Here is a 15,611-nt window from a genome sequence, read left to right on the forward strand (position 1 = left end):
TAAGGGTGTGAAAACCTCTCCCTAATAGACGCATTTTAAAACCATGAGACTGAAAGCAATACGTAAAGGGCCAAGCCAAATCGGACAATATCTATTAGCGGTGGGTTTGAACTTTTACACAATGTTAACTTATAGAGTTTAAATACACGTACATATTATCATGTTAGAGCATATACTTTAAGGTACGGTTGGAAGTTCATAAACCCAAATGAGATTTAAGCCCAAATTAAGTGACGGTTATATCCAGACTATTTAATACGCACACTGTCCAGTCCGAATCTTGATTATGAGTCGATAACGTTCTCATATATACACTGATATTACACAAATTCTCCCTACCCAAAAAGTTATATACTGTTTAAGCCGTGGTTGTTGCCTTCTTGCTTGCATTCTTGCTTTCAAAACTCTTTTTCCTAAACCTCTCTCCCCCGTCTTTTAAAATCTTCTCTTCGGGACCCGAGGTTTGAACGCACGTTACCCGATTGTAGGCAATGTGGTCCGAAGTTGGCTTGACTCACTCAGTGTTTCGGGTGAGTACTACACAATTGCCAAATCAACTGCCATCTCTTGATCTTAATATCCATCAACATCGATAACGAGACAAATCATTAACGAGAAGGTGGAGTTTTTAGATCGAATCGATTACAAACCCAACTCGAGAATAGAGCGTTTTTGCACGTCTCGTTTCAAACACAAGCATTTGTTTGGGTTAGTAATGGTAAGACTTCATTATCACAAATGGAGGGTCCACTTGAAAACCACAAAAAGCTCATTAAAACGTGTCTCCATTGTAGTGGAAAGAAAGGCTTCACTTTGGAGAATCTATAACCCAAAATTCAATTTCCTTTTCCTTTTCGTACCATTTCAGCACTCTCTCTCTCTCTCTCTCTCTCTCTTCTTCAATAATTTAATTCCTCCGCCGCCGTCGCCGCCGTCACCACTGCCACCGCCGTCTTCTTCTCCGGCAAAGCCATGGCTACTGATCTGAGCACCGTTTTGGGTATCATTGGTCAGTTCTTTTTTTCTTTTTCTTTATTAATTTTTTTTTTAATTCTTTGTGGGATTTTGATGGGTTTGTGGGGGGTGTTTGGATGCAGGGAATGTGATTTCTATACTCGTTTTTGCATCTCCCATGTGAGTATCTATGTTTTAATTCAACTTGAGCATAGTTTAATTGGAGTATGACCTAATAATTAGACTAATCCACACTGCTAACTCAAACTATAAATATTGGGTTAGGGTTATTTTTGTCTTTTCGAATTTGGGTCGGGTTGAATTTTTCAAAAATCTAAAATTTGGTTTAGTTTGCAAGCTTATATGACCCGACCACCCCGAAAATAGGGTTATATACGACTCCCATGTGAGTATCTATGTTTTAATTCAACTTGAAAATAGTTTAATTCGACTGTGATCCAATAATTAGACTAATTTAGACTAACTCAAACTATAAATATTGGGTTAGGGTTATTTTTGTCTTTTCGAATTTGGGTCGAGTTGAATTCTTGAAAAATCTAAAATTTTGTTTAGTTTGCAAGCTTATATGACCCGACCACCCCAAAAATAGGGTTATACACGACTTCCATGTGAGTATCTATGTTTTAATTCAACTTGAGTATAGTTTAATTGGACTATGACTCAATAATTAGACTCAAACTATAAATATTGGGTTAGGGTTATTTTTGTCTTTTCGAATTTGGGTCGGGTTGAATTTTAGAAAAATCTAAAATTCAGTTTAGTTTGCAAGCTTATATGACCCGACCGCCCTGAAAATAGGGTTATACACGACTCCCATGTGAGTATTTATATTTTAATTCAACTTTGAGCATAGTTTAATTGGAGTGTGACCCAATAATTAGACTAATTTAGAATAACTCAAACTATAAATATTGGGTTAGGGTTATTTTTGTCTTCTCGAATTTGGGTCGGGTTGAATTTTAGAAAAATCTAAAATTCTGTTTAGTTTGCAAGCTGATATGACCCGACCACCTCGAAAATAGGGTTTTAACCCTACCTAACTTTTTAAAAAATAAAAAATATTTAAGATTTGTAACGGAATGACATTTTTAATAATTTAAAAAAAGAACAACCCAACAACCCGACCTAACTCAACTGGAAAAATAGAGAGTTGAATTAGTTATAAACTCTTTTCGAGTTGCCGGGTGACAGGTGTACCTTCTATTTGGGACGATTTAGGGACAAAATTCCAAAGTTTGTTAGGAAAATTACGTTAAAGTACAGAGAATTGAGGGTGGTCATAAATAGGGTTTAATTACTATTATTTAGTTTTTATTTTTATTTATTTATTTATTTTGAAGGGCATATTTGTAATTTGGGTTTGCACCCACTTTCCCACTTTCAAAGTTTGGGTGAAAAGATAAAACTCTTTAGAATATTTCTTTTTACCGTCGTGGACTGTTTGGTAGAACTCGATCAACCCAACCTAACTTTAATTTGAGTCGGGTGCAAATAAATAATAATTTTATGAATGGAGTTGGGTCATAAAGAAATTGATATTTGATCCATCTAAATTTATTTTTAATTTTAAAATACACCATTAATATTTTCTTTTTATTAAAAATAAAAATTTAAATAAATAATAGGAATGACTTGAACCAACGGGAGATTCAAGAAGTATTAGTTGATTATTTAAGAACGCGTTTGTGATACCCCACATTAGTTAGGGGAGGAAAATAAAACACTATAAGGATGTGTAAACCTTTCCCTAGACCTGTTTTAAAGTTTTGAGGGGAAGCTCGAGAGAGAAAGTCCATAGAGGACAATATGTGTTAGTGGTGGGTCTGGACTATTGCAAATGGTATTGAGCCCGACACTAGACGATGTGTCAGCCTTCTCGTTGTTCCTCGAAGGGGTAGAAGAGAAAACCTCTTTTAAAGAGGATAATATCTGCTAGCAGTGGATTTGGGATGTTACAAATGGTATTAAAGCCAGACACCGGACGATATGTCAGCCTTCTCATTGTTCCCCGAAGGGGTAGAAGAGAAAACTTCTTTTAAAGAGGACAATATCTGTTAGTAATGAGTCTGGGCTGTTACAAATGGTATCAAAGCCAGACACCGGACGATGTGTCAGCCTTCTCGTTGTTCTCCAAATGGGGTAGAAGAGAAAACCTCTTTTAAAGAGAACAATATTTGCTAGCAAGGGGTCTGGGCTGTTACAAATGGTATCAAAGCCAGACACCTGATGTGTCAGCCTTCTCGTTGTTCTCCGAAGGGGTTAGACACGCAGGAGGTGAATTTGGTAGGGGTCCCACATCGACTGGAGAAAGGAACGAGTGCCAGCGAGAATGCTGGGCCATGAAGAGGGTGGTGGATTATGATATCCCATATTGGTTGGGGAGGAAAACGAAACATCCTTGATAAGGGTGTGGAAACCTTTCCTAGAAGACCCATTTTAAAGAAGACAATATCTGCTCGTAGTGGGTCTGGGTTGTTACAAATGGTATCCGAGCTAGACACTGGACGATGTATCAGCCTTCTCGTTGTTCCCCGAAGGGGGTAGAAGAGAAAACCTCTTTTAAAGAGTACAATATCTGCTGGCGGTGGGTCTAGGCTGTTACAAATGGTATAAGAGTCAGACACCGGACGATGTGTCAGCCTTCTCGTTGTTCCCCAAAGGGGGTAGACACGTAGGAGGTGGATTTGGTAGGGGTCCCACATCGATTGGAGAAAGGAATGAGTGTGTGATGTCCTATATTGGTTGGGGAGGAGAACAAAACACCATTGGTAAGGGTGTGGAAACCTTCCCCTAGCAGGCGTGTTTTAAAGCCTTGAGGGGAAGCCCAAAGAGAACAATATTTGCTGGCGGTGGATCTGGGTCGTTACTAATGGTATCAGAGCCAGACACCGGACGATGTGCCAGTAAGAACGCTGGGACCCAAAGGGGTTGGATTTGGGGCGGTCCCACATCGATTGGAGGAAGGAAAGAGTGTCAGCGAGGACGCTGGCCCCGAAGGGGGTGGATTGTGATGTCTCACATTGGTTGGGGAGGAGAACGAAACACCATTTATAAAGGTGTGGAAACCTTCCCCTAACGGACACGTTTTAAAGCCTTGAGGGGAAGCTCGAAAGGGAAAGCCTAAAGAGGACAATATCGGCTAGCGGTGGATCTGGGTTGTTACAGAGTGTCAGCGAGGACGCTGAGCCATGAAAGGGAACGAAACATTCCTTATAAGGGTGTGGAAACCTTTCCTACCGACAATATCTACTAGCAGTAGGTCTAGACCCTTATAGCTTTTTTCGAGAAGGAACTAAACCGAGATTTTTTTTTTTTTTTTTTGTGGGGAATGAAAGAAAAACATTTATAGGAATAGTGAAGAAGAAATCAACAGAGAATTACAAAGCGATACCGTACGTGACGACGCTATTGAGCACAAGCTTGTGGACATTTTATGGGGCTTTGAAGGGTGCTGATGGGTTGCTTGTTACCACCGTCAATGCTGCTGGCGTTGCCTTTCAGCTCACTTATGTCACTCTCTTCATCATCTTTGCTCCCAAACGAAAGAAGGTCATTCTCTTTCTCTCTAAGCTATCCTTAATCTTTTTTTTAAGAATTTCACCTAAATATTGTCCTTAAATGGAATTTTTTTTTTTGCAATTTAGTCCCTGACGTGTGACGTTTTATTTGTTTGAGTCTTTTCGTGTCGATGAATCGTATACTTGGGTGATGCGGTAGACTTACGTGACATAATACGTGCGGAATTGATAGATATTTATAAATGTAGCCCTTAAATGTTTTTTTTTTCAATTTAGTCCTTGGAGTATTGATGTTTTTCGAGGTTGAGTCTTTCACTGTTGGTGAATTATAAAATTGAGTGTGTAATGGACTTACATGACATAGAACATGTTGTGAGATCCCACATTGGTTGGAGAGGAGAACGAAACATTATTTATAAGGGTGTGGAAACTTTTCCGTAGAAGACACGTTTTGAAAACCTTGAGGGAAATCACGAGCAGATACATTTTGAAAACCTTGAGAGGAATCCCGAAAGGGAAAGCCCAAAGAGTAAAACCTTGAGGAGAAGCCCAAATAGGACAATATTTGCTAGCAGTGGACTTGTGCTGCAGACACATTTTAAAAACCTTGAATAGAAGCCTATAAGGAAAAACCCTGAAACGAAAAATCCAAATAGGACAATATCTGCTAGCCGTGGGCTTGAGCTACAAACACATTTTAAAAACCTTAAAGAGAAGCCCAGAAGGGAAAACCCCGAAAGAAAAAACCCAAATAGGACAATATAAAGCCTCGAAAGAAAAAACCCAAATAGGACAATATCTAGCGGTGGACTTAAGGTGCAGACACATTTTAAAACCTTGAAGAGAAGCCCGAAAAGCCTCGAAAGAAAAATCCAAATAGGACAATATCGGCTAGCGATGGACTTGAGCTGCAGACACATTTTAAAAACCTTGAGGAGAAGCCCAGAAGGGAAAGCCTCGAAAAGAAAAGCCTAAATAAGACAATATCTACTAGCGGTGGACTTGAGCTGCAAACACATTTTAAAAACCTTGACGGGAAGCCCAGAAGAGAAAACCTCGAAAGGAAAAGCCTAAATAGGACAATATCTACTAGCCGTGGACTTGAGCTGCAAAAACATTTTAAAAATCTTGAGAGGAAGTCCAGAAGGAAAAGCCCGGAAAGAAAAAGCTCAAATAGGTCAATATTTGCTAGCTGTGGGCTTGAGATGCAGACACATTTTAAAAACCTTGAGTGAAAGCCTCCAAAGAAAAAGCTCAAATAGGACAATATTTGGTAGCAGTGAGTTTGTGTGCGTACATTTTAAAAACTTTGAGGGGAAGCCAAAATAGAACAACATCTGTTAGCTGTGGGCTTAGACTGCAGACACGTTTTAAAAACCTTGAGCGGAAGTCTGAAAGAGAAACCTCAAAGAAGAAAAGCCTAAATAGAACAATATCTGTTAGCTGTGGGCTCGAACTGTAAACACGTTTTAAAAACCTTGAGCGAAAACTCAAAAGAGAAAGCTCAAATAAGACAATCAATATCTACTATGAGCTCGAGAAATATAGTCCGAGTGTTTCAATTTTTTTTAATTCCAATTTAGCCCCTAATATTTTTTTAGTTTGACATACTATATAGTTTTTTTTTTTTATAAAATAAAAAATATTTAATTTAAAAATATGATAGTTTTGTATTTTATTTATTATTATAAATAAAAATTTGGAAGTCCATTAATTACCAAACACTCCTATTTATTGTCGTATTAAATAATAATAAATGCGAATTAGCTAACGTGTGACACTATCGCTGTTCATTAACATGCAAATTTGGTTTGAAATTCAATGCTTATTTTATTACATCCTAATCTTTATGAGTTTTGACCAAATTTTAAAAAATATTTGAATGAACCGAGACCATATTCGAATGAGAATGGTGTTGACGATAGGATGACTAAGAAAGACTTAGAAATGAAAGTTATTACCTATATCAACAAGGTGCACCTTTCTTTTCGATAGCTTAATCATAAGAACTTTTTAGTTAAGCGTGTTTTGTTTATAGAGTAATTCTACGTTGGGTTATCTCTTGAGAATTTTCCTAAGATGCATGTAAGTGACGACAAAACATGTTGGAAGCACTCGTGTTGGTTTGTGGGGATAATGGGCGAGGAGGAACACTCGTAACCATGTTGTAGGGTTATCAGGTGTCGAATTCAAATTCTGAATCTTGATCCGAATCCTTATGAGAGATAGTGAGCTAGAATGACTCGTGTTGGTTTGTGGGGATAGTGGGCAAGGAGGAACATTCGTGATCCGAATCCTTGTGGGGATAGAGAGCTGGAATGGCTCGTGTTGGTTTGTGAGGACAGTGGACAAGGAGGAACATTCGTAACCATGTAGTAGGGTTATCAGGCATCAAATTCAAATTTTGAATCCTTATTCGAATCCTTGTGGGCATAGTGAACTGGAATGACTCATGTTGGTTCTTAGTTAATAGTGGGCAAGGAGGAACATTCATAACCATGTCGTAGGGTTATCAGGTGCCGAATTCAAATTCTGAATCCTGATCTGAATCCTTATGGGATAGTGAGTTGGAATGACTCGTGTTGGTTTGTGGGTATAGTGGACAAGGAGGAACATTCGTAACCATGTTGTAGGGTTATCAGGTGCCAAATTCAAATTCTGAATCCTGATCTGAATCCTTGTGGGTATAGTGAGCTGGAATGACTCATATTGGCTTGTGGGGATAGTGGACAAGGAGGAACATTCGTGATCATGTCGTAGGGTTATCAGGTGCCGAATTCAAATTCTGAATCCTGATCTGAATCCTTATGGGGATAATGAGCTGGAATGAATCACGTTGGTTTGTGGGTATAGTGGACGACGAGAAACATTTGTAACCATGTCGTAGGGTTATCATGTGTCGAATTCAAATTTTGAACCTTGATCAAATTCTTGTGGGTATAGTGAGCTGGAATGACTCGTGTTTGTTTGTGGGGATAGTGGGCAAGGAGGAACATTCGTGATCATGTCGTAGGGTTATCAGGTGCTGAATTCAAATTCTGAATCTTGATCCGAATCCTTGTAGAAATAGTGAGTTGAAATGACTCGTGTTAGTTTGTAGGGATAGTGGACAAGGAAGAACATCTGTAACCATGTCATAGGGTTATCATGTGCCGAATTCAAATTCTAAATCATGATTCTAATCCTTTTCGGAATAGTGAGCTGGAATGACTCGTGTTAGTTTGTGGGGATAGTGGGCGAGGAGGAACATTCATAACCATGTCGTACGGTTATCAGGTACCAAATTCAAATTCTAAATCCTGATTCTAATCTTTTTCGGAATAGTAAGCTGGAATGACTCGTGTTGGTTTGTGGGGATAGTGGGCAAGGAGGAACATTCGTAACCATGTCGTAGGGTTATCAGGTGCCGAATTCAAATTCTGAATCCTGATCTAAATCCTATGCAACATAGACAGTAAATCACAGTAAGCCTGACTTCAAATACGTGCATTATTGTGTTGTTATGATCGACATACATTAAAGCTATAATATTTTCCGAGGCCGAACATATATTTCAAAATTTAGAGACTAAAATAAACGTTTTAAAAGTTCGAAACGGATTAGAATTGAACTGATTACCATGTTTGGGAATAATTTCAGGTGACAACAATGAAGCTGGTTGGTCTGTTCAATGTTGTGTTCTATGGAAGTGTAATTGGTGCAACCCTTTTAGCCATGCATGGAAGCTTGAGGCTCACCTTTGTTGGCATTCTTTGTGTTGCTTTAACCATTGCCATGTATGCTTCCCCTCTAGCTGCCATGGTAACCATCCTCAACCCTAGCTTGCCCCGATTACGTTTCGATATCAGTCGAATTCTCGAGGTTGAAAATACGTGTTTGATTAACAGAGAAACGTGATAAAGACGAAGAGTGTTGAGTATATGCCGTTTCTTCTCTCGTTCTTCCTCTTCCTAAATGCTGGTGTCTGGTCAGCTTATGCTATTCTCGTCAAGGACATCTACATACTGGTAAAGTTATACCTACTCTCGGTTATTTTTTAATTAAAAGCATGACTTTTCCGTGTTTGAAAATTTAAAATTTTACTATTTCGGTAAGATCTCACGTCAGTTGGGGAGGAGAACGAAACATTCTTTATAAGGGTCTCGAAACCTCTCCCTAACAGATTCGCTTTAACCCTAACAAACACGTTTTAAAAGCTTTGAGAGAAACCCTGAAAGGACACCACTGTTAGTGGTGGACTTGGTACGTTACAATTTCGAAAGTAAATGAAAATTTTCGGTTTTGCTTAGGTGCCGAATGGAATAGGGTTTGCATTGGGGACGGTGCAGCTGATTCTGTATGGAATGTACAAGGACAAGTCAAAGTCAACAAAATCAACGGAGATGATGGAGGAAGAGGGATCAGCACATCTGGTAGAGATGAGAATGAACGGTGACGATGAACATCCAAAGAACAGAGGCATAATCAAAGGGCTGAGCCTTCCAAAGCCAAGCTTAGATAGGCAATATAGTGTCCAAAATATTTTAAGGTCACTTTCTTATGGTCCATATGACTTCTACCCTCCGGGAGCCCTAGATGAGGACGATGAGGTCGAAAATGGGAAAATGTGACCACTTTTTACCCTCGATATGACTTTTACGTACTTGTATTAAGAGTTTGTTTGGTAATCATCTCGTTTTCAAAATTGTACGAACTTGACACGTACTCTTTCGACCCTTTATAAGTAAGGTGTTTACTGTTCGATCTGATATGATTTTCACTGTAACTAAAAAATTGATCTGGTCTGAGTTTCAATTTGAACCGAGCCATATTGATTTTGATTTGATTTGGTTCTGTTTGATTAATTTAGGCTAAGACCCATGTTCACGTGATTTGTTTTGATCTGGTACGGTGAACCCTAATGAAGTAAATTGACCTAGTAAATTTTTGATTTGATCGAGTTCTTCATTAGGGTTCTCAAATATGCCTTGCGAAAGCTGTAAAACTGAATAATGTGCTAAACCGAAGCTTAGCCATCATGATACTAGGTCAATTAGGCTCCTGAGCATGATTTCTAATCATTTTCCCATGGTCCTAATCGACCCTTTGAAACTTGCTTCATATGCTACTTACTTGTTGGATTGTGTTCGGGATCACTATTCATGACCTTATCAAGGTTGGAATTCCTTCAAACTTCTTGGGTAGATGGAAAACTGTGTCTAGTTTTTGGAACAACAAACGTTTTTGTGAGAACCAGCCTAAAAATTGGTGAATCGATCCAATGAGTGGGTGAAGGTTGTTCTATATAGTTGTTTACCAATTCCGTCGTGTTCGGAATCATTTTTCATGACCTTCTCTCGCTCATACAACAAAGTACATAAAAGATCCGACCTCTTACTTTCAAAGAAGATCTTGTTTATAGAAACGGGTATTGTACGAAACTTTAAAATGAATTCGATCAGTTCTCTTACCTTCAAAGAAGATCTTGTTTACAGAAACAGGTATTGTACGAAACTTTAAAATGAATTCGATCCGACCTCTTATTTTCAAAGAAGATCTTGTTTACAGAAACGGGTATTGTATTAAACTTTAAAGTGAATTCAATTCGATCTCTTACTTTTAAAGAAGATCTTGTTTACAATGAAACAGGTATGGCACGAACAAAGAAGATCTTGTTGACAGAAGAAACAGGTATTGTACGAAACTTTAAAATGAATTCGATCTGATCTCTTACTTTCAAAGATCTAGTTTACAGAAATTGGGTATTGTACGAAACTTCAAAATGAATTCGATCGGGTATTGTACGAAACGTTCAAATGAATTTGATCCGATCTCTTACTTTCAAGGAAGATCTTGTTTAGAGAAACGGGTATTGTACAAAACTTTAAATTGAATCCGATTCGATCTCTTACCTTAAAAAAAAAAAAAAGGATCTTGTTTACATAAACACTCCATACGATCTCTTACTTTCAAAGAAGAATCTTGCTTACATAAACACGTATGGTATACAAAACTTTAAACCGAATGGATTCAATCGATCTCTTACATTCAAAAAACGATCTTGTTCATACGAAACTTCAAAACGAATCGAACTAGAGCTTAGAATTCCCTTTAGAAATTAAATATATCCTCAGAGTTCATGTTCCTATTTCCCTGAGACAAGATATTTGCCATAGCCAGAATAATGCTGCAGATCTGATCAAAAACTTTAGACATCTCCACAATTGGTGACTTATGGTCTGGTTTCTCTTTGAACCCATTTTCACACACAGCTCCATCATTCATGGCTGCTGCTACCCATGTCTTGATATCATGATACGCTTTGAACTCGAGCGCCGTGATCGAGTCCTCGATTTGGTCGGTCGCGTCCTGATAGCTCTCCAAGCAATCCGTCAAACACTCATCCATGAAGGTATCCATTTCTGTCTTGTTTTGTAATTCCATTAGGTGTTCATGTATGAGGCTCACATTCTCAGCTGCAATATACAACATGATCTCTGTTAGCCCATACAGATCTGTGCCATTGCTGTTGGGTGATGACTCTAAGATTGATAGGCATAGGTCGTTGTAAGGGGTGCTGCTGCAGGTTTTGGTGATGAGATCGGCGTTGGTAAGGAAGGGCTTTTGGGGGTCGTCGGCGAGTATCTGAAAGTGGGTGATTGATAGAATTGTGATAGCCATGGCAGCAATTGATATGAGCTTCATGTTCTTGAGGTGTTGATGATGATAGAACTATGTGTTGTTGTTGTTTGAAGATGAGGTGATAAAGTTGAGATGGACATGTTTTTTGGCTTGTTTCTTGGTTGGGATTAGCTTTCTATTTTAAGGGATTGTTGAATTTTTCAATCAAATTGGTTTGTTTGTTCTTGTTGGGGATTTGTTCTAGGGATAATAGTGATTAATGTAACTTAAATGACTAGTAAATGAACTAAATTAGAGGGCGGCCCGGCCCAGATCCATGTGATGTCCCGGGCCCCAAATCTATGTGATGTCTCACATTGGTTCGGGAGGAGAACAAAACACTGGGTGTGGAAACCTTGCCCTAGCGGATGGGTTTTAAAGCCTTGAACGGAAAGCCCAAAGAGGACAATATCTGTTACAGGTGGATTTGGGTTGTCTCAAATGGTATTAGAGCCAGATACTGGACGATGTGCTAGCTTTCTCGCTGTTCCCCGAAAGGGGTAGACATGAGGTGGTGTGTCAGTAAGGACGTTGGGCTCTGAAGGGGGTGGATTGTGATGTCCCACATTGGTTGAGGAGGAGAACAAAACACCATTTAGAAGGGTGTGGAAACTTTGCCCTAGCGGACGGGTTTTAAAGCCTGGGCATTCGCCAGACAATATCTGCTAGAGGTGGATTTGGGTTGTCTCAAATGGTATTAGAGCCAGATACTGGACGATGTGCTAGCCTTCTCGCTGTTCCCCGAAAGGGGTAGACATGAGGTGGTGTGTCAGTAAGGACGTTGGGCTCTGAAGGGGGTGGATTGTGATGTCCCACATTGGTTGAGGAGGAGAACAAAACACCATTTAGAAGGGTGTGGAAACTTTGCCCTAGCGGACGGGTTTTAAAGCCTGGGCATTCGCCAGACAATATCTGCTAGAGGTGGATTTGGGTTGTCTCAAATGGTATTAGAGCCAGATACTGGACGATGTGCTAGCCTTCTCGCTGTTCCCCGAAAGGGGTAGACATGAGGTGGTGTGTCAGTAAGGACGTTGGGCTCTGAAGGGGGGTGGATTGTGATGTCCCACATTGGTTGAGGAGGAGAACAAAACACCATTTAGAAGGGTTTGGAAACCTTCCAGCCTTCTCGCTCTTCCTCGAAGGGGAGTAGACATGAGGCGGTGTGCCAGTAAAGACGTTGGGTTCTGAAGGGGGTGGATTTGGTGGCGGTCCCACATTGATTGGGGAAAGGAACAAGTGTCAGCGAGGATGCTGGACAAGGGGGTGGAGTTGGTGGCGGTCCCACATCGATTGGAGAAAGAAACAAGTGTCAGTAAGGATGCTGGGCCCCGAAGGGGGTGGATTGTGATGTCCCACGTTGGTTGAGGAGGAGAACAAAACACTATTTATAAGGGTGTGAAAACCTTCCACTAGCAGAAGACGTGTTTTAAAGCCTTGAGGGAAAGCCCAAAGAAGATAATATCTGTTAGCGGTGGATCTAGGAGAGGAAGCCCGAAAGGGAAAGCCCAAATATGACAATATCTGCTAGCGGTGGATCTGCACCGTTACAATCGTCATCCGTGTAGGGGCGCTTTACCTTTACCTGAAATATAAGAATAGCACATGGCTTAGGTACTATAAGAAATACACGTAAGTAAACCCATTGTTGGAGTTGGGTAGTGCAAATACACACATACATGATGAGACCTATCTTTTAAAATCATAGCTTGACCTTGAGCTCTTTCTAGTTTCGGGCAGGTTGGATGTGTGGTACTTTTCCACATACGGCCCAGCATGAGCACATGGACCCACGAGATGGGCCTGTATAAGTACCCTTGGGCTTGGTTTGTTCGGGCACAATGCACTAACGTGTCGCCGGATGCCACATATGCACATGACATACATAGTTTTTCATTTTGTTTATATGAAGACATATTAGGACATCACATACATACATAACATGACATCATACATCATTACATAATATATATAAACAAAACATAGCATTATGCTGCATGCATGAGTCACAGAGCATGCGTCATCATACATCATACAATTCTTCAAACTCGAACGATAAGCTCACTTGGTTGGTCTTGCCCGAAGTCCCTAACTATTTTGTGGCTGCTCTGAGACTATACTTCAACGTTTAACTTCATCGGTAGTGATGGTGTTAATATAACACATGCGGAAGCAATTTGGATCTTAGGCACTTTTAGAACATCAATTATTGTAAATGACTAGCATGTTCATAAGTATTAAAACTTAATGAGTTTAAATACTAACCTTTTGTAGTTCAAACTCCTTTTGCCTCACGAACCGATTTCGAACCACCACTAGTGTCTTCTCCACTATTCTCCGGCCTTAGAACGGGATTGTGGAATCCGGTGAGTGACTAAACTTGGGAGGGATTTTGTATACGTGAAAGAGAGTGCTTGTGAGAGGTTTTTCATCAAGATGAAGAATCCCTTCCAAGTATCATGATCACTCTATTTAAAGAGTCAAGTTTGCATGTTCATGCAAACTTGAGATCACCAAATCTTGACACTTAAAATTCCACTCAAATGTTTGGGATTATGTGGCAAGCATGCATGTTTGAGTTAACCAAATTTTGACACTCAAAATTCCACTCAAACTTGTGGGGTTTATTTGGCAAACATGCAAGTTTGGTTAAACCAAATTTTGACACCTCAAAATTCCACTAACATGATTTTTCCATTAGATGAAAGTCAACATTTTGACTTTCTTCATTTTAATTAGATGAAAGTCAACATTTTGACTTTCTTCATTTTAATTCAACAATTAATTTGAATAATGAATTTCAAATTAAAGTAACATTAAATAATTAATTAAACTATTTAATTAATATTTAATATTAATTCAAATGCCAATCCCAGTCAATTCCGACACATAATTGATTAAGATATTTAAATCTTATTTAAATATCTCAGATTCTCTCTTTTCGTTTATTTCGTAAATAAAATAAAATTGCGGTTAAATATATCGTATATATGTAACGCATATTCCCTAATTTGAATTCGAACACTTCGAACTCACTCGTCACACTGTTCTATGGTTTAGTCCGATATGAGCTAGCAGAGGGACCTAATGGACCTATAGATCATGGGCTCCAACGATTCAAGATTAACCGATTAAACTCATTAACCTGGTTAACCAACATTCGTTAACTACTAGGACACTCCACTATAGCCTAGTAGTTGCACTCCCCTCACTATAGATATATTTCTGTCCATCTGATATAACCATGATTAGTAAGTCGATCCTTCACAGGTTGTTCGTAACTAGAGCTGGGTCAATTTACCGTTTTACCCCTGAAGTTACTTCTTGTTCCTTATGTCTCACTGATCCTCTAATAAACAATTGGTTTGTGGTCCAACCAGTAAACCGAATCCCTCTCAGGCCAATGAGAGGGTGGGGCCCCTTGTTCAAGACCTGGAGTCAGTGCTTAAGGGAACTACCTTTCTTCTATCCCTAAAAGTGGGTAGGAGTGAATTCCGTCTTGCACCCCACGTCCCCAGCCATTCACCCAGTCTTACCCCTGAAATGGGAGGCCTGTTGAGTCGGCGAACTAGAGCCACTCTCACCCATGCAAATCTAAGGATAATTCCGAATAAACAGGAGTTCATGGTTAGCTCAGGATTAAAACCGAGTTACCTAGGTTATCGAATGAAAAGAAAATCAGTCTCAACAGTAAACGACTTTATAAAGTGAGAGTGGTTTTCTTCATGGTCCGATCTTATGCAATACTCATTGCATAGGACGCCCCCACTCACATGTCTCCACATGCACAATTTAGTGATCGCATTGTTTATATCATATACAAAAGTGGGCCGCATCCATAGTGTCCCCAGAATAAGGTACTCAGCCTTATCCTTATACTATAGATCATTTTGACTATATACTTGAACTTGATCCACTCTTATGTCTCTACATATAATTCAAGTAGTCATACTATAGCCAGAGTGTTCTTAGTTTATTGGATTTAGATTAATGATCGTAAAGTTCACTTTATTCAATAACAATTTTTACTGAATAAACAACAATAATAACTTTATTGAAAATAGAATATATCTTTGTTTACAAACTATGAGTTTTAGGACATAAAACCCAACAGGTAGAAACTCATTTCACGTTTTTTAGGATATATTATTACACTTAGTCTAGCCAAACACATTGATTACTCTCAATAATTGTCCTAATACTATATATAATTGAGTAACTAGAGTCTTACTGTCCTCGAGTACCCTGTGTAAGGTCAAAACCTAGAAAATGGTATAAAAATTGTATACAAAGTCAAATACATCGTTTTCAAGCCGTTGAGTTGCGTCAGAGCCAAGCAGAGAGCACACAGACAAACAAGGCGAGCTGAGTCGCGACTGGGATGGAGCACGCATATAGCACATGGGGGGGCTATGGAGCATGGATGGTCACTTGGGTTGAGACGAGAACTTCAAGTCGGTT

At 39.3% G+C, this 15,611-nt stretch overlaps 2 protein-coding genes across 2 annotated transcripts; one reads left to right on the forward strand and one right to left on the reverse strand.

Annotated features, from left to right (window-relative positions):
• Positions 1–834: 834 nt before the first annotated feature.
• LOC111779962 (bidirectional sugar transporter SWEET16-like) lies at positions 835–9,313 on the forward strand. The gene is made up of 6 exons (XM_023660184.1): positions 835–1,009; positions 1,098–1,134; positions 4,311–4,524; positions 8,133–8,294; positions 8,381–8,500; positions 8,783–9,313. Exons 1-6 carry the CDS (start codon positions 973–975, stop codon positions 9,101–9,103), a joined length of 891 nt encoding a protein of 296 aa, XP_023515952.1. The 5' UTR covers positions 835–972; the 3' UTR covers positions 9,104–9,313.
• Positions 9,314–10,409: 1,096 nt separating this feature from the next.
• On the reverse strand, positions 10,410–11,370 carry LOC111779965 (pectinesterase inhibitor-like). The gene has a single exon (XM_023660188.1). The coding sequence runs from the start codon at positions 11,175–11,177 to the stop codon at positions 10,584–10,586; it is 594 nt and encodes a 197-aa protein (XP_023515956.1). The 5' UTR covers positions 11,178–11,370; the 3' UTR covers positions 10,410–10,583.
• Between the last annotated feature and the right edge of the window lie 4,241 nt (positions 11,371–15,611).

Source organism: Cucurbita pepo, chromosome LG18 (genome assembly GCF_002806865.2).
Source record: "Cucurbita pepo subsp. pepo cultivar mu-cu-16 chromosome LG18, ASM280686v2, whole genome shotgun sequence".
NCBI classification, from domain to species: Eukaryota; Viridiplantae; Streptophyta; class Magnoliopsida; order Cucurbitales; family Cucurbitaceae; genus Cucurbita; species Cucurbita pepo.